Source organism: Pyxicephalus adspersus, chromosome 8, assembly GCF_032062135.1.
Source record: "Pyxicephalus adspersus chromosome 8, UCB_Pads_2.0, whole genome shotgun sequence".
In the NCBI taxonomy this organism is placed as follows: Eukaryota; Metazoa; Chordata; class Amphibia; order Anura; family Pyxicephalidae; genus Pyxicephalus; species Pyxicephalus adspersus.
Genome location: NC_092865.1, coordinates 16,921,557 through 16,949,134, shown reverse-complemented (window position 1 = coordinate 16,949,134; position 27,578 = coordinate 16,921,557). Strand labels below are relative to the sequence as shown.

The window sequence follows — 27,578 nt, the reverse complement described above, 5'->3', positions numbered from 1 at the left end:
AATTGATCGTGTCCGTTTTTCTGCTTTGGGGGGCCCATGGAAGTTCACGGCAACGCATGTGTAATGCGTTTCGATGCGTTGCCAGTCCATGGTAACAAGCTCCTCCCCTGGAAACCCGCCATGTGCCGGAATGCTACTCAGAGACGGCTGCTGGATACGGAATGTATGTTTACATGTAAATGCATCAAAACACACCGAGGGCTTTGTTTATAAAACAGGCAATCTAACATTCCCCCATGGGAATAATTCAGGGCCATGTGTTTCAGAATGATGTGATGAAATGATGTGTTTCAGAATGTTTGAGGGAATGTCAGATTCCCTGTTTATTAACAGAGCCCATAAGGTGTAAATATAAAAAAAGGACCCTCATATGGCGGGAAGTCTCGTACAAATGCGTTCATTGATAAATTATGAAAACTGAACTTTTCCGATGGATGCGATTCTGCAACCCGGCGCTCTCTGATCGAAAACGCTTATTTAGCACTTCCAATGTTTCGTTGGTTTGCAATCAAAGCCAATGTAGATGAAGACACGGAATGATTCACGCCGCCATTGTCGGGTTGCGTTGTCACACGCAGTCCCAATATCCAGGCAACACAATTTTCTTCATGTCCTTTGGCTTCGCGTTGCTGCATTGGTGTGCAATAAAAATAAAGATGAGTCAATTTTACATGGAACGTTTCAATATGGTGCATTCCCAAAAACACTGTGCACAACAATACCACGGGAGTCCAGCAAAAATCAAACGTTATCAACGCAACACAACGCACATTAACGCATGCGGCTCTATCTCTTAGATTGTAAGCTCTTTGGGGCAGGGTCCTCTCCCCCTGTGTCACTGTCTGTATCTGTCTGCCATTTGCAACACTTATTTAATGTACAGCACTGCGTTATATGTTGGCGCTATATAGATCCTGTTTAATAATAATAATATTGCATAAAACTTCCAGATTACAATAAAAGTGTCGGATAATTTCCCAACCACACCGAATACTTCTGATTTCTTGCAATCAAAGTCAAAATGATCACTTTAATTTTATTTATCTAAAATAGATTTGAATGGGGAAAAAAATTAATTGTATTAAATAATAAATATTTAGAAGTCTATGACATTTTCACTCAGGATTCACACGTGTGAATAATAAATACCCCCCTCTGTGGTATTTTCAGACCTCCCCCCCCCCTCTGCCCATGATTGTGCCCCAAGCTGGCACTGCACGGGTTAGCAGCGTCTGATCGGAGGTTCGGGAATCCATTGCTCTCGCCTGGCCGCCGCCGAATCCTCCGTTGCCAAGGCAGCCGCGTCCTGCCGATCGCCGAGCGGCGAATCCCGGGCCCCGGCGGCAGCGGGCGGACCATGTTCGCTTTAGTCCGCTTCCTGGAGGATAATGTCTGTGACACGTTACCCGCCGCCCGGGTCCGGGGCTTCCAGCCCAGCTCCCCAGAGGACTTCGAGGAAAGGAAGGTGTACACCGTGTACCGGAGCTCGGGGGAGGAGGAGGCCGGAGCGCAGCCGGCGCACATCTTGGCCCTGGCAGGTGAGGAGCTGTGGGGGAGGGGTACCATGGGGAGCCCAGGGATCAGTATGGGGGAGGAGCAGCTTACATTTCAGAGGTCAGTGTCCCCTCTTATATATTAGAGATAGTGGGGTCACCTTCCGATAATACCAAAAATTTACCACATGGCTGCTTCACAAAAACTCCAATATGCAAATCCTGACTGGCTGAAGGAAAGTCAATGATTGCCCCGCCCCATTCTGGCTTTCCTGCGTCGGTGTCTATCCAGCACACATGTACCGGGACAATTCTCACCTGTGTGGCCCCTGATCCGATGAGTGCGGTGCCACCGATTGGCATCCAGTTGTGCCAGGCTGATCCACAAGCCCGCTGGATTTCTGTTAAAGCGTACCCAAACTGAGCAATTTCATAAAAGGGTAGACAACCCTTTAATGTAAAGTCAAAATTCTATTTCTTTTTAAGTGCAACACCGCCCCCTAAATCTTGATCGCCTAGGCCATTGGTCGCCAACCTTTTCGGTCCCAGGGACTGTGCATGCGCAAGGATCCCGTGTCACTCAAAGGTGGAGAAACCTCCCCCAGAGTGATGTCATTATGACATAACCCCGCCCACTCCCATTGCAGGCTCAGATCTGGGGACACAGCCGGCCCACTTCCGCGAGCGTGGGAAGTGTACTGGGGACATCGTCCACGGCTCTGCCCGATGCGTCCCCCCATTGGGGTCCTTCTCCTGACCCCACTTGGGGGTGCGCCAGCCAGAGCTGTGGACCACCAAACTTTTGCCACAGACCACAAGTTGGTGACCGCTGGCCTAGGTGATCGAGAATGAATGGGAGGGCAAAGCTTCCCGGGATACTTACGTCAGGCATTCCTGGAGGCTCTTGGGTGCTTCTTCTGCGCATGCCCAAGCATCTCGGGCAAGCACAAATGGAGCCTTTTCGTTGGAAGAGAAAAATTTGCAGATCTCACGTATGAGCAGTGAGATCGGCAAGTTTTTTTCCCAACCTACGTCACCCGATCTGGCGCCTTGGTAGGGTGACAAAGGAAGAAGAACCCGGAGCGGCAGCCCAAGGACGGATGCCAGGACGACGCGGGACCCGATGGAAGAGACCTCCGGATAGATCAGACTGCACTGCGAATTGAAGGTAAAGTGTTATTTTTGTGTTTTGGGGGATTTTGAATTTAGTTCCCCCTTTAATTTGTGTTGCTTTAGAGCAGCCACTTCATTGAAATGGGCTCTTGAAAGCATCAGGATACACAAAAAATGCCACATTTCTGGCAGTACAACAGAGCATTGGGGTGCCATGCATTGCAGTAACGCATGGTATTACAGCACAGTGCCTTCACCATCATCCATCCAACGCATGGAAGTAGGTGAGAATATCTCCGCACTGTATAGAGATCATCACTAACAATATTGCTTAGTTGGGGGCGGGGCCAGCCAATGACTTTCCCATACCAAGTCAGTATTTGCATATTATAATATTTGAACCAAACAAGAGCACCATTGTCAGGCACAGAGAGATGGATGAAGTCGCTGATTTCCAACACTGATTCAGATTTGTTACATAATCACCAAGAAAATTTATCTTTTTAATGAACACTTTGCAGAGCACTGGGTTGTATTCAGTTATTGGTATCGGTGAGAACTCGCAAGAAATCTCCTTTAAAAAAAAACAATACCAAAACCAATCACAGAGATCCTAGAACTAAAATTCCCATGGGATGATCTGAAGTCAATGAGGAGCTCAGGGATTTATAGAAGGAGAGGGGTAGGGATATGATATGAGGCGGGGAAGTTGAGACAGACAGAGGGATATCTAACCTGCAGAAATCTCATTCAATGGCTAAAAAAGCTGCTATAAATGATTTTCTACACATGGATCTGTGTTGATAGGATTCTGTTCCCCTCACATGAGCTGTACATTTCCATATAGGTTTATAGAAATACTTAAAAACACAACAAGTGAAATGCAGGATAAAAGGAGGTCAATAGCAGGTCAAGTACAGCTGTCAATGAATTCTGAATAATCTCCAACTGATGTCAATAGTACATAGCCATTGATATTGGCCCTAACACATACCATCATGTGTTCTCTCTGGCCCCTTTTAGGAGCACCACCCGGAACTTTTCAGCAATCACCAGGCTGTTGTTGGGTGGTTAGGAGTTGGGTCACAATTCAGGTGCCACCACCTGCCTACAATTTATGAACGGTTAATAGGGGTTAAACAGGAGCACATTTTATTTAAGCAATATGTAGACGGAGGTTCATCCCTTTGATCTGTAGATGAATAGAATGGAGTAAATACAAACATAACACAATCTTATAGCTTCCATGTCTGAATAATCCTTATAAACACTTCCACATGCGATGATACCGATCAGCTATAATAGTTTTGGTATGTACACAGCAACCCAATGCTCACAGGTGATTACTGACAGAGAACATGTTCACATTACCTATATTAGCCACAGTATTCTCCTCTGGAATTTTTTTAGGCTGGATGGGAAGAAATTGTAGGTGGGTGGCAGCCCCGGTATTGGGATTTAACTAAACCAAAAACAGCTGGAGGGTTACTGAAAAGTGCCGGGTGGTGCACCCAGCTAAAAGGGGCTGGGGAGGACACTGAGCCTCATAATACAGTCTCAGGCCATAAAAGTAACACAAGAAAATTAGGAATCTACATCTGCAGATCAGTCTTTGTGTCCCTGTTAAGCCCCCCCCCCCTTTTTCATAGCCCAGGCTTGACTTCTGTCCAAATCTAGATTATGCTGCAGCCCCTATGTGTGCTATACTCATGTTTTGGACATTTAAGATAACTTGTTTACCATTGGAATTTATTAAAATGTGTGTGAACACTTTTCTTGTTTTAAAGCATCCTCCCCATCTTTCATTTAGCTTTTAAATGTGAGTACATCAGTCAGAATGAATTTAGAGGAACCCTCCAAGCAGGCTTGCCCTGCACTTTTATTCAGTAAGGCTGTAAACAAGCATGGCATCAGTGCAGAATTGCTTTATACAACACGTGCATAGCAGAAAACACAGGTCCGTTCCTGATTGAGGGAGTGCCTCTAATGGGTTCCCAAAAAGCAAACAAGGGCTCTGGTACCTTTTTAGTGCTCTGACAATGGTCAGTCTGTTGACCCAGCTGCTGGCTCCTAAAGCAGAGAAAGCTTCAAGATTTACACCTCTCATGTGAAAAGGAATAAAGATGGCATATTGACTAATAATGGGCCAGGCTGCTAGGTAAGATGTGCACCTAGCAATGGAAGCGTTGTCCCATCCAAAGCTCTACAAAACCTCTGGGATTCAACACTCAGATCAAAGTTTGTTTACTCCATGGGATACAGAAACCTCTGTAGGTGGAAGTAATAAACCTCGGTGGTGATATGTATATACCATCCACAATCTTCCTTACCTGTGTCTCACAACTGCAAAACATTATAGCAGCTTCTGTTTTGGATACATAAAAGTTATCCTTTGGATTGGTTTGGTATATTTTCATCATTTCCTTCGCCATGAAACTAGGCAGCCATATGGTTCTCAGGTGGGTAATTATGTCCAAATAGAATGGGGGGGTCGGGCAGTCAATGGATATCACCCTGCGTAAAACGGAGCAGGAGTTCTCTGGTATTTTTTTTGGGTAGTTTTGGGAACAATTGGATGTTTATGTAGAAAAACCTTTTACCTAGTAAGCAGTGCAGCATCAAAGGTATCCTGAGTTCTCTGGAGTCCAGCTGTGATTTTATTTTCTGTGCTGCCATATAATAAGGAAGCACAAGCATTATGCACTCACACAGGACATGAGTGAAGCAGACTGGAGGGAGCTCTCTAAAGGCAGCACCAATATAACACTGACTAATAGCATGCCTGTGTTTCAGTTGCATGCTATATCTCAGTTGGAGAAATAGGATAAAATGTAAATAGCAATGCATAGATTCTGGCAGCTACAAATGTTAGAAGTCTACAATAGATCAGGCCTGTATTTTATATTCAGTACAGATATTGTCCAATGATTATAACCAACGTAGACAGAGAGGGATGCCAGATCCAATATTATATTTCAGGAGGCAGTGAGCGAGCTCATCATCTAATCAAGTTTTCATTCCCAATGTTCAGCACCCTTACTCCTCGCCCCTATAAGCAGGCAAGTCTTCAGCATCTACATTTACAACATGCATGATATTTTAAGACCAGGTCACCAATTGCACCAGGGAAGGAGGGCTTCCGTAGAGAGGTTCAATAAGTTAGGTTCCCTGTAAATTCCAAGGTTTGGAGGAATTTACCTAGTGATGACACAATAATAAAAACCTGAGAGTGTGTCTAACCCTTACCCCTATTAGGATGGGCCTATCCAGATTATTATTGCTCATTCTGAGTGGGTTGGGGTGCCATTTATTCTGAATGTTGCTCCAACACACCTGCTTACTGCACTTTCACTGCTGTGTTGCCAGAAATGCATCAGGTGCAATTTTCTGCCTGCTATGCTGTTTTGAGCAAAGCAGCTCACTCAAATAAATGTTCATTTGTGGTATAAATTAATTATTTAAATGTGTGGTATATTGTGCATTAGCACTCATTTACTAACATACACTAGTAGCGTAAAAAGTTTTCCCCAAAGTAGATACATGGCATACAGTCGGTTAAGTTTGGCCAGACCTTGGTGTTAACTGCATTAGCATGTGCTACATTTTCAGTTATAACAAATTGATTTTCTGATGATCAGGGAACACTCTGCATGTTGGGTCACTCACCCCAAATTTCCAGTGTGCACACACCACTTAATCTTCATGACATTCTTTCTGTGTATGGGTCACTATATACACAGAAATCCTTTTTGACATTCATTGGATATTTTGTGAGTAAAGGCAGAGTACAGTCTTATTTCTTTGCCTTTCTGAGTCAGAGAAAATATATGCAGGAAAAATAAGTTTTTGGAATACATGAATTCTGAAATCATATGCTACGAGATGCACATTGTCCTTTGTTCTGTGTGCATTGTAGGAACATAAAATAGTCTCTGCAAAGTCTGGGAAAAAATATTCACCTTCTAGAAGCTGCATCTTCTTAATGTTTGCAGCACAAAGCCCATTTTGATCTTCAAGAGAAGCCAAGTCTAATCTGTTTAATGTGCTTTCCATTTTTTAAAGAAAACAAAACTGATCTGGAAAAGTGCGTACCGCAGAGGAAAATCAAAATCCCTAAGCTGTGTGTGAACTCTACGGAAGGGTCTTGGGAGTTTAAAGAGTATGAAGAGGAGGAGGACAGCGAACGCCGCCACAGCAAGGTACATATCCAAACTTCTTCTTTCTAGAAAACTTTTTTCAGAGGAAAACTTAATATTAGCATCAGAAGGGCCGATTGTTTTTTGGGGGTTTTATAGTTTACTCAACTTTTTTTTCCATTTTGGATACAACAGGATCTTTGTAGATCAAATGTTATAGAACCCATTACTTTTATAATGCTATCCCAGGTTGTTTTAAGGAGATATCTGTTTTTCTGATAAAAAGGAATTATCAGACAGGAAGTGAGAGGAACCCTATAACAGCAATGCAGACAAAAATGCTTTCCTTTACCACAGTAGGGGAAAGCTAGAACCCCTGTCAGATCCTAAAAAAGTAAAAGAAGTGCCACTAGTCTTTTTTCATTAACGTGCATCTAAGTTAAACCAACACAATTCAGGGATCAGGAATCCCCCTTTTACAGGGCTGCTTAAACAGATAGAAATCTGGACAACACTAGTTGGTTTTCTTTGGTTTTATTTCGAATCACAATTGTAAAAAATGGCCAGTAATTTACAATAATGCAAAACAGTTTTAATAAATTGTCCCATGCTAAGTGGAATTATCATTACATTAAACCATTTTCCCTTTTATAATAGTCTATAGAAATGTTCCTACACAACCCAGAAGAGCAATAATGCTCATATAGTTCTGTAAATTCCTATGCATTAATGCTGGAACATGACTGATATTTTGGAGTGACATAATAAGGTCTTTGGTGTCCACCTGGAGATGGAGAAGCAGCACTGGGCAGTAAGGTTACCATTGTTAGGTTAACCTGCGTGATTCAGCAAACCTGGAACAGGTCTGGTCCAGGATTGAGAACATTGCCAACTAATAGTAAATTATTTTTAAGAAATCTATTCCAGGTTTTCATGGTCCCCCACACTCCCCCATGATAGTCTATCTTCTCTTGTCTTGGAGGGGCTTTATTAAATCAGGCCCAATATGTGTACAAGCCTGAAGGAAATTAGAAACATTTGTACATGAAAGTACCTAGCATTTTTAAGTAGCGGTGATGTTAGACATTTAGGACATCTTGTGAATGGTATAAGAAAGGATTGGAATAATCAAGCAGCAGTGCATTCACCCACAATCTTTATAACCCCATATTTCACATTGTTGTATATCTGCCAGAGAGAAGGTTAATGATGTGTTCGAGCCAAAAATCTCTGAAACTTGATTACATGCACATAAAGCAATGCTTTGACTAATTGCACCATAATTAATCTTTTTTTTTTCCTACTTGAATTAACGTGTGTCTTTTAAATGCCACCAAATTTCTGTGCAATAATGTATCAGATCTCACCTTTTTCAGTGTGCTTTCGGCCAACAAACTTTAGGTATATTTTAAATTCCTCATAGGAGGTTTCCGTTTGCTCTATCACTTGGGAAGAAACATTTTAAATTGCAATTTGGTTCACTCCACAACTCAGCAGGTGCCCTTTATTCTGCTACCTTCTCACATTGGGTCTGATTCATCAAAGCTCTCCAAGACTGGGAAACATAGACTGTCATGGGTGAACCTGGGTGATCTAGCAAACCTGAAATGGATCTAGTCCAAGACTGAAAACATTTGCCAAATGAAAGCAACTGATTTTAGGAAATCCTTCCAGGTTTTATAAGTATAACTGGGACTATGAATATGATGGAAGATCCAGGAGATTACTCCACCTTAATTATCTCATATTTACTTGCTTTCTTCTCATAACAGCAACTAATACTGAAATTATTCTTTTGTACGTAGAGACCAGATGGACGAAAGCATGTGGAAGGAACTCGTAAGAGCATTGAAGCCGTCGTGGCCCGTCTTGAGAAGCAGAATGGAGTTGGCCAGAGTCACAATTCCAGCTGCGATGAGACATTTATGGACCCCAGTCATGTGACAGCACACATGGACAGACTGGATGAAGCTCTGGTTCCTCGGGTCCTTTATGAGGAATTGCTGAGGAGTTACCAGCAACAACAAGTAGAAATGAGACACATACAGCATGAGCTGGAAAGGACTCGGAGGCAGCTGGTTCAGCAAGCAAAAAAGCTGAAAGATTATGGGACATTAGTGACAGAGGTTAAGGAGCTTCGGGTTCTGAACAGGAGACTCCAGGATGTTCTACTGCTTAGACTAGGCAGTGGTAAGTCACTAAACCCTCCTTTATTGCCAAAGCATAATTTATGAATTGCATTGTGTAGTATTGATAGATCCTGCATTCCTTACAGATTGTGTAGAATATCCCTTGCACTATTGTATGTTCTTATTAGTGACACGGGATCTATTGCAAATCACAGGCAAGTCCCCTTGATCCCCTACCAGATCTTATTGCTGTCTATAAATCCATTGGGAAGATATTTTCCTTTTTGACCCAGTCATTCAGACAAGGCATGAAAGAACATCCCAATCTATAAATATCTGCAGGTTTTATGGTCTTTGCGGTTGTTGGGTACATTTGTCTTCACTTCTTGTTCTAAGTGGCACCGGCCACCAGAAAGGTAATGAAGAAAAATCTAGAGGTGGAATCATACAGGGTCTGATTTATTAAAGTTCTCTAAGACTGGAGAAAATCTATCATCGAAGAACCTCGGTGATCCAGCAAAGTTGCAGTGGATCTGGTCCAGAAAAAAATACCATTTGCCAACTAATAGAAAACGATTTTTAAGAAAATAAGGCCCAATAGAAGTGTGTTTTACTAAACTAAGTTTACCGTCTGGGTCCAAAGTTTGGAACCCTCCATTGTGATATTCCTACATATCTGATGAAGAATTACTAAATGGAAAGATAAGCTCTTCAGGGCAGAGTCCTCCCCTCCTCCTCTGTCACTGACTGTATCTGTCTGTCATTTGCTGCTCCAATTTAATGTACAGTTCTGCATAATATGTTGGCGCTATCTAAATCCTGTATAGTAATAATAATAATTGCCAGCATTTACTGTTTTACCTTTCCTGACCCTAGCCTGCTACCTGCACCGTAAACTAGCAGCAGAATGCTGATGAGACAAGTTTCCAAGGTTACAGAGTGACAGAGGTTCACACAGAATGCATTAGAAGCTGCAGCAGGACAGAGGTTCCTTTTTTTACTGGCTGGAAGACATCCAGCATATTGTATCCCTTTCCTCCCCAGCGTGATTGGCTCTGGGTCCACCTCTTTCATTCATTAGATTTCAGTCCCTACAATCATGGAGGCTCAGCGAGACATATGGGTATTACGCTTGTTTTTAGAAAGCTTCTTTCCAGCCTCTTCCTCCAGCAATCCTCTACCTGCATTGTTAGCAGAAAGACCCAATGATGGTGTCACAGGTCAAAAATAAGGCATGTAAGTAAAAAAAAGGTTGTATTCAGTCATTTTATTCGTATATGGATTAAATGGGAATGGAGGAACAGGGAAGACAAATCAAAATTCAGCTTTAGGTTGGTCACACATTACAATCTGAATACTTGAACTACTTGATATTTAAAAAACCACTTAAATACTTCATGTGAGTAGTATTTAAGGAGGGCTCAGTTATGCCAGGTTATGTATTCCCTTAATAGAAGGTTTATTCTAATCATGATTTCCCATAAATAACAATGTCTTGTATAGTCTAATCTGTCTTTTAAGTTTAATGATCATTTGGACGTGTCTGTGCTTTTAAACATAAAAATGTTTTTTTGTTTTTTTTGTTTTAAAGCAACTCGCATTTAATTCATCCCCTCATATAAGGTGAATAGTAGCAAAGAAGTTTCATGCACAGTCTTAGAAAGTTCTTTGTTTGAGTTAGATTTTCTTCTGGCTCTTTCTTAAATCTCTGCTAAGTCTTACCGTTGTGCCCTCTCTGCTCTCTTCTGAACATTAATCACGTTAGGCATTTAAATGCGAGCTGATTTATCTACATCATAAGAACCTTAAACCATTTTAGTGCCCCCTCTTTGCACAATTTATTCCTCTCATTTTGAGCACAGAACTCCAACTGAAACCAGTAATCTATAAACTGACATCAGGCCCTGCCGGCTAGCCACAAATCTAACAGATCTCAGCGTGCTGTCAGTGGCCCCGTGCCTGTATAACCTGGAAATCCTGCTGACCGCAGTACATTGCTGACCTGTTCCCTTTACAGCACAAGTGCTGCTTTACATTATTCATAGTTTATGTGCAGTTTATATTGTGGACCCCGGTGTTCAGAATGGGGATTTTGCCATGTAAATGTATAAATCAATCCTTGTTTAATTCATTTGGAATCTGCCCACAGCTTCTTTTGCTTAAAGTGAACCTGTCAGGCTTTAAGATGTAAAATCCCTAAACACCTTAGTATATTGCTACAGAAACTTTCCATAACCTTTATTACTTTTCTTTGTTTTCTTTTAATTATTTATTCCATCAATCAGCCTTTTCTTTTTTTCTTTCATTTCCTTCACTTTTTTCTTTTTTTTAAGTATGGGTGATCCTGTCACTGCACCCAAATAATAGCAGGGGGTGAGAGTGTAATTGGAGGATAGAATGAGTAATAGAATAAGCTGGCTGCTCACCCCTCCAATCCACATTTGAACAGATCAGAAAGTCAAGAGACTACCGCAGATCAGAAGTAAAGTATAGTGCTTAAAGGATGGAGGGTCGGCAAGCCTTTAGTAATTATAAGTAGGTGTTTCAGAGGTGCATAGATCAAGACAAATTACCGTACCTACTCCTACGACTTTTATTTTTTTAAATGTAAAGCTGAACTGTAGAAGTATATAAATGATCCAATAACCTCCTATTGTGTGCTATTTCCCCCACCTATTAGATTGTAAGCTCTTCAGGGCAGGGTCCTCACCTCCTCCTGTGTTACTGTCTGTATCTGTCTGTCCTTTGCAACCCCTATTTAATGTACAGTGCTGCACAATATGTTAGTGCTATATAAATCCTGATTAGTCGTAAAAATAGTACCATACTTTTTCTTGGGTACCTCAGTCTGTGTTTAGAGCCCCCACTTGTGCATTCTTTAGCTTAACCCCTTCAAACAATGCAGTCAGATACCAGAAGAAATCAGGGGGTGATCAGTGAACTGCTATTCACTCATTTTATAGTCTCAGCCAGGATAGGTGGTGACCAAGCTTTGTTCCTGAAATACTGCATTATACAAATACTGGAGGAAAGTGAGGTCACCCAGTTTTACCGGCTTTATTCACAGTTGTAGACCATTGTTTTATATCTATAACAATCCTCGTCACTTTATAACTCCTCGTCCTTCATTCTTGATATGTCCTAAATCTTGATCCCAATCTTATAATAATCCCAATGGTATACAGTAATACCATAGCAATAAAAATACCATTGCCATTTTTAGCACCAACTATGCTCAGAATGTAGATAGAAGGAACCCTCCTGTGCCATAGAGCAACTTTGCCACTTCCACCTACAAAATACAATAGTTTGCCTCCCTATATCATATAATAATAATATTTAACAATATTAATATTTAACTTCACTTAGCCACTTTAACAACCCCTCCTCTTTGCCTGTATCTTTAGGTATTGAACCCATAACAGTCCATTTATAATAAGCATGCAATAAATCTTATAAAAACGGTATCCTACAGAAGCCCAATAGTGCATACACATTTATGTGAAGGGTTCAGTAACTGGAATGCGTAGTAGCAATGTGCAATATTTGTTTCTTATGATCACAAGGTAATTTATTTTTTCTTTACTGTTAAAATTCTCGCTTTTCTTTTCTTTGTATTCTTTATCTAGTTATGTAGAATGCAAATTAGGAGTTATACCCATTTACATCTTGGGGAATTCCCTCGCTCCCAAAGGTTTCACCTCTGTCCCCTGCAACCTATTCAATAAGAAAACCGTGTGGATGGTTGCAGGAATTGAGACCTTCCCTTTCAATGTATGACTATTCATGAGGAGTTCTGCATTGTAAGTGAAAAGTTTATACTCCCTTTCTCCATAACTAAATAAACAAATATACTTGCAGTGCTGGGGTAGCCCAACTGCTTGGATGATTTATTATTATTATTATTATTATTATTTTAATCCTGAAGTTTAGTTTTACACAATTACCATGAGGCTAAAATCGAAAAGCTTTAAAGTGTGTTCCATTCACAGCTACAAATACTCAACAAATCCAAATAAAAAAAAAAAGAAATGTTAGTCTATTTAACCTTGTATATAGTAATACAACTGAACTAATATGGTGTGTAACATTTTCTGCAATAATGACTTCTGTTGTGTAACGTGCAGCACTGGAAGGGTCAGTTGGGATTGTATTACACTTTAATATCCAGTACTATCAGAGCTTACATAGACTTAAGTTAATGTAACATGACGGAGCATCTCCAACAAGCTGTAATAATATATCTCTTCTCTCGGTACAATAGCTCAGGGAGACCCCTCTCTCCTTCTTTCCTTTCGTTTCTCTCCCATATTTTGGAGCATTTCTTGTTAACGCTGGACGCCCTCACCTCCCGCTGACCTCTCGGCGGTTTTTCTGTAGATGGTTTGTGCCGCCTCAGCGTTTGATGTGTAAAGTTGTATGGTTTGGGATGTTTCTGCGATCCTCCTCTGCTCTCGGGTGGTCTGTGAAGCAGCGGCGGTCTCTCATGGTGCTCATGTACAGTGCTGAGGTTACAGAAATGCCAAAGACAACAGCTGCTGCGTCTTCCTCGGGTTTAGGTGGAGTATGCCGAGTACAGAAAGACACTACAATAAATATTTATTCAGAAATCAATATAACAGCATTGTAAAGTGATTTGGCATCTGCAATTCCAGTATCGGGAACAGCGGACAATTTGCATTGAAGTAGTGGGTCATTACAGGGACTGGTCGTGAGTGTTTCCGCTAACACTGATGATCAGCAGAATGGAGGTGATCATAAAACAGAGACGTGTCAAAGTTATAGCTGTCATTATGGCTGCTGGATTAATCAGATCAGGTTCCAATTGAAAAGCACATATCAGAAGGGCATTAGATTGTTTTTTGCATGATGAGAATGGACTTATTGCTGGATATAGTTTATATCTTAATATTAGCTTTACAGATGTCCATAACCAGCATTGTATAGCACCTGTTAGTGTATTGTTTATCATTTTACAATTATTGGGGGACTCCAGGAAAGGTGCGAATGTTTTATCTGCTCCAGACACCAGCAGATCCCCAGTTACAGATCACAGGGACATCTGCTGGGCAAATCTGGTATTACTCTGTAATCCTAACACAGTGATTCTTTATGGGAACCATTTGATTTTTGCAGGAGCAGTATTGTAAAATAAGCTTATATTGTTACCAAAGCCCAGATAGTCTTTCCTGTTTGGATTCATAAAAAAGAGGTGCTAAAATTATTTATTTTCTTGACAAAAATAGTTGCTCTGGATCCCCCTAGTAGAGATTTTTTTCAAATGATAATGGCTCAATGATCAAGGTTGGTCATTCAGGCAGAGTATTTGATTGGCTGAACATTTGATCCTAAACCATTCTTTTAAATGAATATAGAGTTTACCATGGCTGACTTGGATTCCAGGGCTGGTATTGTTCCTGCACAACTTAGACCGTGACCTGGAACAGATATGTGCATCGAGTGTCCCGGTACTTCACCAACTGCATGCTTATTTAGGGTTTATGACCTTCAAACAAAAACAATTATTGGTGGAAACCTTCACCCCAGCAATGTGAGGTCTGCAAGTACTCTGACCAGTACCCACAGCTTCAGCTTTAGCTCCTTTGACTCCAGTTTATTCTCAATGCAGTCTCATAGCCCTAATACCATAGAGCAGTGTTTCACAGCCAGGGTTTTTGGACCACTAGGGTTCCTCCAGAGGTTGATCGAGGTCCCTGGTGCATGAACCAATTTATGCCTCTCATGTCCAGTGATCTTTTTGGCTATCTGTCTGACACTCTTCACAATAATAGCCAGCAATTTAAGAGGAATTCTTCTTACTGACGACCACACTGATGTACTATGAGCTGTGTATATAGTAATTATAGCCGGGGTTCCCTAAAGTCCTGAAAGTATTTTCAAGAGTTCCCCCATGTTAAAAAGATCAAGAAAGCCTGCTATAGAGATTCAGATACCTTTTTCTTAGATGTTCCCTATTAGTGACATCTGTTTTTTTGATTGGACCTCTCTAGGTATTAGTAATGTCTATTAGATCAGTTTTCAGTGCTCATTTTAATACTTGAAATGAGTTTATCTCAATACAATACCATGTTTGATGATGTAAAGCTGGATGAGATCAGAATACAAAATGCTTTTTGAGCTCTTCTCATTTTCACCAAGGAAACAAGCTCAAGAAGGGATTCCTAGGGACAATACGGGTTTCAGCTTTGCAGTTGTCAACATATACTCCATAAAGAAAAACTCCAGACTGATGGAAGATATTGGCTTGAAATGAGAAACCTGTAAAAATGAATACACAGGAGCAAATAACACTTTTATGTTCTTACCTTGCAATAGGAGAAGTAGGAGTAATCTACAAATAATATTATATAAGGTCTCATGTATTGGAGGTCTGTGAATGGCTGAGGATGCTATTGTACCTGTAAAATAAATATTATGATATTTTACAGCAAACAGAAAGAAATGTCTAATACATCATAACGTATTAGTCATATTTATTTGTTGCAAACAGAGTTCAGTATTGCATTTTATGGAATTTGTAACTTGTGGAATGAAGCTGCTCATTGAATGTACATAACAATGTAATAGCAATATTTAGCCAGGAAATTGTGCCTGTGCCTACTCACCTTACACATGGCAATATAGGTAAGACACTTATTGGGATCTATTTATAAAGAAGCCATTCTGGCATTCACTAAAACATTCTCGAGTGGAGAATCAATTATTGCCATTGAAACATGTAGACTTGGAAGATTCTCCACCAGGGAATGTTTCAGGGAATGTCAGATTCACTGCTTTTAAGTAGACTTTGTTGTGTAATGGAGTCTATTCTTCTGAATCTACCTTTAGCATGCTGAGCAGGAGAAGTGACTACACTAAAGTTCAATATATATAATCACTGAATTTTTTTTAAATTATAAATCATTAATTTCAGCCTTACCTTGCTGAACTGAAATAGTTTCCCAGAGTTTTGGAAGAATTGTTTTTACATAAATAAAAACTAATTGAAAAGATTATTCCTTTAACGGTTTTTGACGTTTACACTAGGTTCATACTTGCAGTGACTCTGTGGTGCTTTTACGGTTTCCTCATACCAGAAGCCTCCTCAGAAACTCTACATGGGGAATGAATAGGGATGGCAGTGGGAATTACTTACCAAATCTACATGTAGGTTCGAGTGGCTGGCAGGTTCTAGCCATATGGAGCTGCACGGGATCATTAGAACCTGCTCTTAAAAATGTATATATTCCTATTTAGCAGTAAAGATATCCTAGACATACCCATTAGTTCAGCTTTAGTCCAGATTTCTTTCTCTTTGTTAATTAGAAGGATTAGACTTCTCAGTCACTGATGGAAGGAGGTAGCAGGGTGAGCCGAGCTGCTGAGAGATTATGACTTGATGCTTCCTCTGTGAACTTCTATGATTGATTTGCTCCACACTGCCTGGGGGCTTGTTATAAAGGTAATTTATTCCATTTAAGAATGTTTAAATGTATTTTCCGAAAAAGAATACTTTAAAAAAATGGCTGTAGTGTTTTAAACATTTTAGCATGGCCATTGCTGCACCAGTAAAGTACTTTCACTGATATGACAGTAGCCAGAAAGCTGATAGTTTGGCATGGATTATCTTTATACAACGCTTTTTAGGTGATGCTCACACTGGCCATAAATTTGAGGTGCATTTACTATTTCCTCATGCCAGGGAACTGCTCTGGGGAGACGATACATGTAGCTACTCCTGGCAGCAGTCGCATAGAAAATGAATTGGGATTAGAAAAAGCAATGAGCGGTACTAGCACTGCTCTTTTCTGCCAGCTGTCAAATGGGCTGATAGTGGTTCAAGTGGGATCGCTTAATCGAGAGCAGGTCTGCCCTTACCTTTGCAATGTTTTGGAAAAAAAGTTTCTTGTGCATCTCTGATCTCTGCAAATACTTGGAATGCTTCTGCATGTTCAAGGCCTCTCTTTCGTCTTGTTTGTATTACCAGCATATTCAATAGATGTACAAAATATATAAAGTTCCAAAACGTAAAAGAATGTTTCAATTGTGTGCATTGACAGAAATGCTTATGTTCATCTACATGGTATGTATGTGTGTGTGTGTGTATGTATGTATGTATGTATGTATGTATATATATATATATATATATATATATATACCTTTCCTGTGTCTCTTTCTGAAACTTGGAGGGCTATGCTAAAATGACACCTTGTACATGGAGGCTTATCTGCTAAAATGACCCCCACAATAATTTGCTTTGCTCTCTCTGATTGTCTCTAACTATACTGTAGTCATGGGAAACATCTGTCATTGCCCATTCTGAGTAAAGTGACAGGTCCTCTTGTTTCAGGGAGAGTAGAAGAGGGGGAAGCAAGTTTTATTAGAAGAAACGGTCTCTTTGCCCGGTGCAATTGGATCCATTTTATTAGTTTAGTGTTAGCTAGGTAATTAAATGTTTGTTTTAGAATTGTAAAAAGCAAGTTAGCTGGTCATATGTCCAGGAGCTCCTTCCAGGTGGGAAGCAAACACCACAAGACTTTTCACTGAAAGTGAATCCAAACTGATTGTCATGTGTCATACCACCTGGGCCTTTTCCTGTGTCAATGGGTCATAAGGTTAGGAGAAGTCTCATGGATACAGCAATGAAACCTGAGAGAAAGTCTAAGCTTTCCCAACCTTGTCCAAAATGTAACTAAAGGTTCAGGCTGGAGATTTGCTTTAAGACTGTAAGACTTTCCCCGAGGGATGTCTAACTCTTCAAGGTAAACAACATGATTTACTTGAGAAAATGAGAACATAAGACATTTTCAGTTCAGTGATGTGATCCTATTCCTGTAGCTCTCCTTCATTTGCTTTCATTAGTGTCAAAGCTCCTACTAGCTTCTGTTGGAGTTTTCTGCATTTCTCAGCATCCAGACTGAGAGAAATTTTATAAGTACAATTATTTTTCCACGATTCATGTAACTCATAACACTGGCTTTATCAACTTTAACTTCTAATCAGATGAAGTCTCTGGCTGCTCGCGGGCCCAGCTCACTTCGTAAGCTTTGATGTACCTGCTCCCACACTTCTGAAGGAGAAGACCGACTGGTCGATCTTTAAAGAAGCCTTACAAAATGCATCTGTTCATTAAAACGCTTCTCTGCCTGTACAAGTGTGCGGTCTTTGACTCCACACCATCCTCCCTCTCTCTCTTTTTTAAACCTGCAGATTTAGTTGGGAAGATTTGCTTTAACATTACTTTTGAAGGATAGCTCCCAAGGGACCCTAAATGCTGCTTTTTTTCCTGAAGATTCCTGTGGTTTGACTTATGCTGGCCAGAGATTTTCACTATTATAACCAATACAATAAAGATTTGACTACATTACCCCAGTAGTTTACTGGCTTTATGGATAATCCTGGGTTCCATTTATGCTAAGGGCTTGTTGTACACTTTCTCCTTGTATATGCTGATTGATGTGGGTCCTTCAGTTACCATTAACAACCCTAAGCCATACAGGTAACTTTTTGGCACCCCATCAGTTTGCAAAACAAGACAAAGGTTAGCCAGTGCAGTCCAACTGAGAAAGTTTACTGATGATCTATGACAAGTACCAATGTCTAGGTCTCCTTTCTTAATGCAACAGACAGAACAATTCAGCTTTTCTGATTTGCCTTTTTTCTTTAGAAAAGAGATCCAGGCATCTCCAAAATGTCACATTGGTAATGGTCACTGTTTTCTCAATTTGACTGGGCTCTGGAGTGCAGTCCCTAATCCAGATATACTCGCAGCTTCATACTGGTATACTGTATGTGAACCCCACCTCTTCTCAGGTTTGCATCTTTATGTTTGTATAATATACTATTGAAAGCCTTTTTTTTATATCCTTTAAAAAAAGTTTGTAAAACACCTGTTAACCCTGCACAGAATTTTGTTATGTGATTATTATCAGTTTACCTCCTTTGTTCATGGAGAAAAGAATAGAATGTTCTGTGGTCCTGTCCTCCTCTGAAAACAGTGCTCCTTCAAAGATAAAGCAAGTGAGCTTTTCCACCTTAAGACAGTATGATACTGGCAGGATCACAAAGAAATCATGAAAAAAAAAGAAAAGTAAAGTAGCCCCCACTCCTAAGAATTACAATATATTTTATTTTTGTTCCCAAGTTGGACAAATGTTCATTTTTGAGGTAGAGCTACTCAATTTGTTCTTTTCTCTTATGATGTGTCACTGTTCTTGTTTACCTATTTCTTTATTTTTCATGTTTCCCTAATGTTGTCTTTTTTGCTTTTAGTGTCTTCATGGAACTATCGAACTAATGGAATCCATGGCTCCCCTCCATTGGCAGTAGGAGCAGAAAATGCAGATATAGCTGGAACAAATGAAGGTCAGGTTCCCCTTCATATGATTCAGTAATAAAAGACCATTTAAATTTTGGCACCTTGTAATAACTTCAAGGTCCTGATTTTGTCTTCAGTTTAATATCTGTGACCTTGTGGTGGCTTTGAATATTTGTATTGGGCTGTACGCAGGGCATTACATTGGTGCTAAAGAGACACTTTGAACATTGGTGATTCAGGCAGGTGGATATTTCTGAAAGGGACAGGCAACATCCCTTCTGCAATAATATTGTACGTGTAATGTACTGTAACTGCCTGTTCACCTCCTAGCTGCTGAGCTGCTCATGCGGCTTTCCATGTGCGTGTCGGGAATGAAGTGAGTGTCATCCTAGCCTAGCCAAACAAAGATGGCTGAAGATCATCTTCAGGAAGAAAAAAGATGGCGGTGTCTTGCCACAGAACTGGATTAGGTAAATATAGCAGGTTTAGTTCCACACTAAGCTCTACTCAAATTCTCCTTTCCATAGTTGTCTTTCATGACCTCTCTGTCTACAGCCAATATAGGAGCCCATCAAATTAAAGGTTTCATTTTAAATTCTTATTTTACTGAGGAGTTTAGTATTTGGTTAATGAAAACAGGCAGTTTTATTGAAATAAATATTGCTAATGAGTCTTCCTAAATCCTAACAGTAAGACAAGATGAACGTTTTCTGTGGTTCTGGTGCATCACACAGGGTGAGATTAGCGAATGTTTTTACGAGTCTGATTTCTGACTCCAGTTTACAGTTTGAACCCGGAGATCAGGCGCTCAGTCTGTGTCAGGAAACAAATTCCTCAGGCCTTATACAGTGCATGGCCTTATTTGCTGCTCTGGGATTTCTCTGCTATAGCCTGTGTCTCCCTCTTGCCTTTGCTCTCTCTGTTTCTTCTTTTTATTTGCCTATTTCACCGTACAATAAAACCCTCTGAGGTGTAGGATTGCTATTTCTGCAGATGAAGTCCAGACTTAAATCACTGTTACTGCAGAGAACCTTTTTTATTGTAAGTCACAGATCTGTTTTAAAGGAAAATTTCATACCTCTCACTTTCAGCTTTTGCTTCTATAGAGTAATGGTCCTTAAAAAGAAATAAATGGGTGCAGTTTTCTATTCTAAATGGGCAAGTTTTGTGGGTGGGGCTTATTAATGATGGAAATGAGCATGCATGGGTATGGATGTTGGAAAGTTGGAAAGTGATAACTTTTTTTCTGCAGGAATCAGACCTCTATCTAGAGTGCTTTTATTACAAAAAAAATGTCATATCAATATATCTTATATATACTTCTTACTCCTATTACAACTTGTGCCCTACTTACACATACAGAAAGTACCGTAAACCCTAAATGTGGCTGTGTTTTGATCTGAAGGTGCTCTCCAAGCTTCAAATCTGAAAGGAGAACTATTGTATATTTCCAGTGGGAAGCTAGATTGTCTTCTCCATAAAGTTTATGTCTGGGCATCATCTAAAATTACCATCAAACCTCCCTCTCCCTACAATTTTTATTATGAATTTCCAGTATTGGGAAACAGATTTTTTATATAGTTACCAAGCTGGTAAATTCACACAGTTCCTGTTGATGTAGGCATGCCTACAGAACTAAACAGTGTAGGCAAACCTTTGGGATCCAAGGTAGCAGTAGTGATTTGCTGGGAAAGAAATAAATGGGGCAAAAAGAGGAGTGGGATAGGTAGAGTTCTGCAGTCCAGTAAACAAGGCTGACAACACTGGAATTTTCAGAACAGCAATCACACTACAAACAGGAAGGGCACACAGAAATTAGATATGCTCCACAAAAGCAAAAAGGTAGGACAAAATGTCAAAAGCCATTATAACATGGAATGGATATTATTTAAATCCCCGGGAAACTATTCGCTTACTGCTTAAATCCTAATAAAATTTGTAAAAAAAAAAATATTAAACAAAGTCCCAGAAATGGACTAGGAACTTTGACACAGCTTGCAGAGAATAGCTGTGTTGTCAGGGAATCTCTAGGCGACTCTTTGTTGGATCCCAGTGGGTGCATAAAATAAAATTGATTCTAAAACCTTTGTAGGAGTATTTTATCAGAAGTGCCTTCACCTTGCAAATATTTTAGACTGCAGGCTTGTTTTTGCCAGCCTTAAAGGGTTTATAACACCAAGAATTGGTCCAGATTATGCATCAAAATTCATTGATGGTGTTCAAGTAATAAATATTTGAATTCTTACAATCTATTTTCATTGTGGATGCCTCTGCTTGCAAAAAACAAAACAAAAACCTGCACTGATTTTGCAATCAGTTTTCTTGTATCCCAGGTCAATGTTTTTATTTATTTTAAATGAGGACCACAGTCTTCCTAACTAATAAACTTTCATATTATCCAATAATATATTCAATAATATTCCCCTGGTCACAGCCCCATATAATGCATGTTTAGTAAAATGTAAAGTAGTGTACAAAATTTGATGTCTTGCTTTGATCGTACTTTATTTACAGGATACTGTATTTCCTATTTTCAGGTTTCACCATTGACCTCAAGGCTGAATCTTCAGAACTGTGTGAGACTGAGCCAGAAATACAGAAGCTGACCATTGAAGAAGCCAATACATCCTCATTTTACCCCACCTCTGCCCCAGTTCTGGATAAATACATACTAGAGAATGGGAAGGTAAATAGATTATGACTCATTTATGCATTCTGCTTTAACTGCCAACATATCCTAATATTTCAATGGCAGTGATATTTGACAGTCTGTGCTTGTATTTAGTATTTTATTCAGGAGATATTTTATGTCGTATAATGTAATTCTGCTCTTTATGTATTTATTTAGGTCCACCTGGGTAGTGGTGTGTGGGTAAATGAGGAAAAATGGCACCAGTTACAAGCCACACAGGGCGACTCCAAGTACACAAAAAACCTGGCAGTTATGATTTGGGGAACTGACGTTCTAAAAAACCGAAGCGTCACAGGAGTGGCGACAAAGAAGAAAAAAGATGCAAGTCCCAAACCTCCCCTCTCACCCCACAAACTAAGCGTTATCAGAGGTGCGCTATCTAAATTGCTTTTCCATGTCCGTATTGCATAGGATGCACCTGAATACGGCTCCTGGTCATAATAGATATGCACCCATCTTAAGAGTTTCACTAATGAGGTCATTGAGTTTCATTTTTCGAGTGCAGCCATGAGCATAAGAATTTTGGACAGACACACAGCTCCCTTTCCTCTGTTTGGAGAGTCTATTCTTGTTATCCTGTTGTCATGGGTCCTAGGCTAAAGAGGGAAAGTTCCCTTTTATTTACCGCTTGCTACAACTGAGCATTATAGCATACACAGAGGTGCAACCATTGGACGCAGTTTGCTTCTTTTTAATCTGCTCCCTGTCCAGATCTCCTGAAGTAATTCCACACATAAAATGAAGGCTTGTGTTACCCATTAAACTACTAGAATTTTACAGCACAGAAAAAAAATTCTCTACTGTTGGAGTAGTCTTTCAGCTCCGCTTCAGTAATTTAAAGCATAAACATCAAATCCACTATGAAACATAATATTGGTGTGTATATGCTATAGGCAATATCTTAGACCACTGTTTCTCTGTCTTTTTAACATGGTGGAACCTTTGAAATAACCGTAACAGTACTATTGGAGTGGTATGGCCTGGGAAGAACATACATGTCATGCTGTCAGACAGTCATTAAAATGTGCTGCTTTCTTCTCTAGTGTATATATGTTAAACCTTTTAAATTTGTTTGGGTTTCCAATAGCCGTCGGTCAAATTGCCAGGTCACATCATTAAGTAGAAGCCATGTATAATTTTTTTGCTATAAATAAATCCACTGTTATTTCTTTGGAGTGGTCTGATTAGTCTACCCAGCAAATTCTGCCTTAGTCTTAAAAGGATATAATTTCTGTTGCAGTAGAACTTGTAATTTAGATACAAGGTACTTTGGGATGTTGGAAGAGCAGTAATCCACTTGTGACATCTGTCAGAGTGAGACCAGTTCTTTCTGCAGCGATCTCCCCGGGAAGAAGCTAAATTGAAGTTGAAAACATTAAAAGATAGTTTTGGTGATCGGCACAATGAGGCTTCTCACTGCTCCTGTCGTCAGTTCAGCTTCTTGCAGCACTGATCTTTACACAGTGCACTCCTCTTGCTTTCTGATGAATGTCACCAAGGAGATGAGCTTAAGGTAGCATTCCCACAGACTGCAGGTTTCTGCTCTGCAGTATAACATCTGCTCAGGTGAACGGTATAGGCCGGTACTTGGAGGAAATGTATTCCAAATTAAACTTTCCTCTAATAAAAACTCTGGATATTGCTTTTAACTTCAAAATGAAAAGCTGCCTTAGTCATTATTCACTATTTTCAATTATTATTGTCTTTTCATTTTTTTTTTAACAGGAGAGAATTAATAAGCACTCCAGGTCCTACACTACACTGAATGACAGCACCTTTACACAGAAAAGAGGAGACCCCTGTTGCATCATTTTTTGTGGTTCAGACTTGTAGTTCATAATTCTTTAGCGGAGTGCAAGAGATTTTTTTTTGTCAAATGAGTACTTGTAAACTTTTAGTGTTCACAACAGGGATTGTTTACTATACAATTGAAGCCAGAAGATTACATACTTAGGGTGAACTCTTTTAAAACAAATTTTTTAACCCCTTCACATCTTTTATACTAACAAGTTATATATTTGCCATATCGTTTAAGACAGAGGTCCCCAACCCCCGGCCCACTAGTGGGCCGCAGCAGTCTGACAGGTGTGTCACCGCTCTGGCTAGTGCACCCACCAGCGGGGTCAGGAGAAGGACCCCGCTTGGGGGAGTGCACAGGCCAGGGCCACAGACCACGTCTCCCAGAGACATTTCAGGCCCAGGGAAATGGGCGGGTTATGTCTCAGGACACAACCCTCCCACTCTCCCATCGCAGGTCTGAGAGTGGACAGGTTTTAGCATCACAAAGTCACTCTGGGGAGAAGTTTCCTCCCCTTTGAGTGACACATGGTTCTCTGCGCATGCGCGGGCCACAGTCAGTGCATTTAGTGGTCGGAAACAACTGGTTTAGGACACTTGCTTTGTGCAGTGCAACTTCATCCAACAATGTCCACAAGTGGATTTTTTTAACATTTTATTGACTATATCACAATTCCAATAGGGGCCATGCTTTCATATAATTTTTCATTTCAATCAGACTGAAGTCAGCCTTTTGTATTGGACATTCCAATACATTACCCTTATTTTGCTTATGCCATTTTGGAAGTATATTTATCATTTTGGAAGTATATTATCTATTTGGAAGACGCGTTTGCATTTGAGCTTCAACTTCCTTGTTGAACTTTTCAGATGTTGCTGTAATATATCTACAGAATTTTACTTTCTTATAATGCCATTGACTTTGTGACGTGTACTAGTTCGTCCTTCAACAAAGCACCCTCCACTACATGATCTCCCAATCCCTGTAATTAAAAGTTTGGACTGTGTTCTATGGCCTGCAAGCCTCACCCCTTTTCCTCCAACATAATGATGGTCATTATGGCCAAACTGTTTGATCTGATTGAATTAAAGGAAGTTTCTACAGAAAGTAAGATCCATTGCAAATTGCAGTCTGACCTTTTTATGGCGGCTTTGGAGCAGTTGCTTTTTTCTTGATGATCAACCTTTCAGGTCATGTCAAAATAAGAATCATTTTACTGTGGATAAATTTACTTCCTCACTAGATCCTTTGCTGTTGTTCTGCGATTGATTTGCATTTTTTCTGCCAAAACTCTTTGTTTTGGAAGCAATTCTGGCTGCATGTCTGCTCTGCTGGTTCATAGGTACACAATGGTAACCAGGAAAACGATCAATATTGGTGATTTACTTGCCAATATAGATTGTTTACACTGGTCATTCACTCATCAACTAGTATATAGTCAAACCGGTATATACAGGGATCTGACATTGCCAGATAAACTATCTCAATGTCTGGTTATTGGGAAAGGTTGTTGACAACAAGCCTTAAGCTGCGTACACACGGCAAATTTTTCTCGCCCGATAATCGGTATCGGCCAATTATCGGGCGAAAATCTGCCGTGTGTACAGTCGGTCGTCGTCCATCGTCCGACGACCGTCCTTGCGGATCCATGGACGATGGACGACGACCGATCCTAATGAAAGGGAAGGGGAGAGCGCGCAGCAGGGTGCCGCTCCGTCGCTCTCCCCCTCCCCTCTCCATAGAGCATGAACGGTGCTGTATGTACAGCATCGTTCATGCATCGTGCAGTCTTTTCTCGTTGGAAAGGATCGTGAAAGATCCTTTCCAACGAGAAAAATTGCAGGTGTGTATGCAGCTTTAGAATACTGTATTCTTCTTCAGAGGTTGAGTGTCTCTTCAAAACAGAGGTAATCGAAAATAAAAAGGTCTCTAAGATAAAACTGACAGTGAATGTGACAGCCTCCTTTGCTTCATAACAATGCAAAAAAATTGAAAGAAAATGGTTGGGTTTGTTTTCCCATGCTGCACTAGAAAAATTAAACAAAGCCCTCTGTCCTTCCTTCACATTTAGTTTTCTATGCTTACTGCTTCCAATGACCAGCCTTAAATTTCCCATCTTTTTTCCCATAGAATGTGTGTATGACAGAATAGCACAAGAGACAATGGACGAGAACGAAATCGCACAGCGGCTCTCAAAAGTCAACAAATATATTTGCGAGAAGATCATGGACATTAACAAGTCTTGTAAGAATGAAGAGCGAAGAGAGGCAAAGTACAGCGTTCAATAAACCTGCAACGATTTGTTAAGTCTGGGTGTTTGGAACTTTTACGTTTAATTCGGTGCGTCGTTCTCCGGATGACGAACAGCTGTCGCCTTTCTAGAAAATTAATTTGCGAGCCAGAACCAAAATACGCAGTTGTATCTGCTTAGACAATTCTGGATAAGGTCAGACATCTGAGAATACTCGTTTATAAACACCAACAGCAGGACTGAAGAAGCTAAATTGCGTGTGATCTTAGCAGCTGGATTGTCATCTTGTTTAGCTTTGTTTTCGCCAAATTTGATGCACTTCTGATTTGTGTAACAAGTACAAAAATGGTGGACATGTTACATAGCAATATGTCGATACTGCTAAGCTCTTTAGTAAGCATTTTTTTAAAACCTTTTTGTCTTGCCACTTTATCTTTTGTAAAATGGTTATGATCATGTGTCTGTGTTTACAGTTGGGCATCTCTAGTTAGAAGTCTAAGATTAGTACACATGGGCAGATCACCAACTGACTCATCATAGGTGACCAATTTGTTTCCTGATTGGACTTGGATATATCGGATGTGTTAGTAAATGTGCAGTGTGTAAAAAAAAAAAAACACTGATTGGAAAACCTATCAGATCAGCTTGTTGAGCACTAAATCTGCTTATGTGTACTAGGCTTTGGTGAATATTCTATCATTTTAAAGTAAAGAAGTCACAAGGGTGATTTACTTGCCAAAAATTAAAAAAAAAATGTAAGTAATTTCACACAGCTGGATTTATGTGGAAAAACTTACATATTTAGTAAAAGTTTCACGTCTTTGCACTTCTCAGGCTCTCTTTTGGTCTTTTAAGATAATGAATGTAGTCACTGACCAGTAAAAGCTGAGAGGGGCAATGCCAAGCTATACTATGGCACAAAAAGTTCAGATTTGCCCAACCTCTATCTCCATCTACTGATCCGTTTAACATGTACTTTACTATGATGGTATACATACTTTTGTGTTTACCCAACAGGTTAACTTTGATGTTCATGCTTACTTTTGTAACATATTTTGCCTATATTGCTTTGCTGTATATTCTTCATGTTCCTAATTATATTTATATACCATTCGTTTCCCCTTTTGCATGATTTGTTATTTTACTGTTATACCCCTCCTTTTTTTTATTTATGGTTGCCATGTGGTGCCCCTATTTAAACATAAGAGATGCTTGCTAGAGTGCTGTTGATTGGGTAGGAGTGTGTGTGTGTGTTTGTGTGTGTGTGTGAGCAACGGTCTGATGGTGCTGCCACATGTGGCTTTAGGGTACTTTGTGTCTGCTTTATTAAAGCCCTCCAAGGCTGAGAGAAGGAGAGGATACACTTTTATCAGTGAAGCTGGGTGACCCAGCAAACCTGGAATGTAATTTTTCAGTCATTTGCTAGCAATTGTTTTGAATCCTGGACCAGATCCATTGCAAGTTTGCTGGATCACCCAGCTTCATTGTGAAAGTGTATCCTCTCCAGCCTTGGAGAGCTTTAATGTATCAGGTCCTTTGACTCTTGCTGCAGCTTTTAGGGACAAAAAAGCAGCTTATTTATTACTGTATGTGCTGAGTTACGAGTCTAAAACAATGTGTGTGTCAACTGATGTTACATTTTCAGAGA

General features: G+C 40.1%; 2 protein-coding genes across 3 annotated transcripts in view; both read left to right on the top strand.

Annotated features, from left to right (window-relative positions):
• The window catches only part of AGBL4 (AGBL carboxypeptidase 4), a 917,984-nt gene that overhangs the window by 597,406 nt on the left and 293,000 nt on the right, over positions 1–27,578 (top strand). The window lies entirely within an intron of this gene.
• BEND5 (BEN domain containing 5) lies at positions 1,275–27,043 on the top strand. Its single transcript, XM_072419608.1, has 7 exons — positions 1,275–1,538; positions 6,669–6,805; positions 8,548–8,932; positions 19,144–19,236; positions 21,727–21,875; positions 22,038–22,251; positions 25,810–27,043. The coding sequence occupies exons 1-7, from the start codon at positions 1,358–1,360 to the stop codon at positions 25,965–25,967; spliced, it is 1,317 nt and encodes a 438-aa protein (XP_072275709.1). The 5' UTR covers positions 1,275–1,357; the 3' UTR covers positions 25,968–27,043.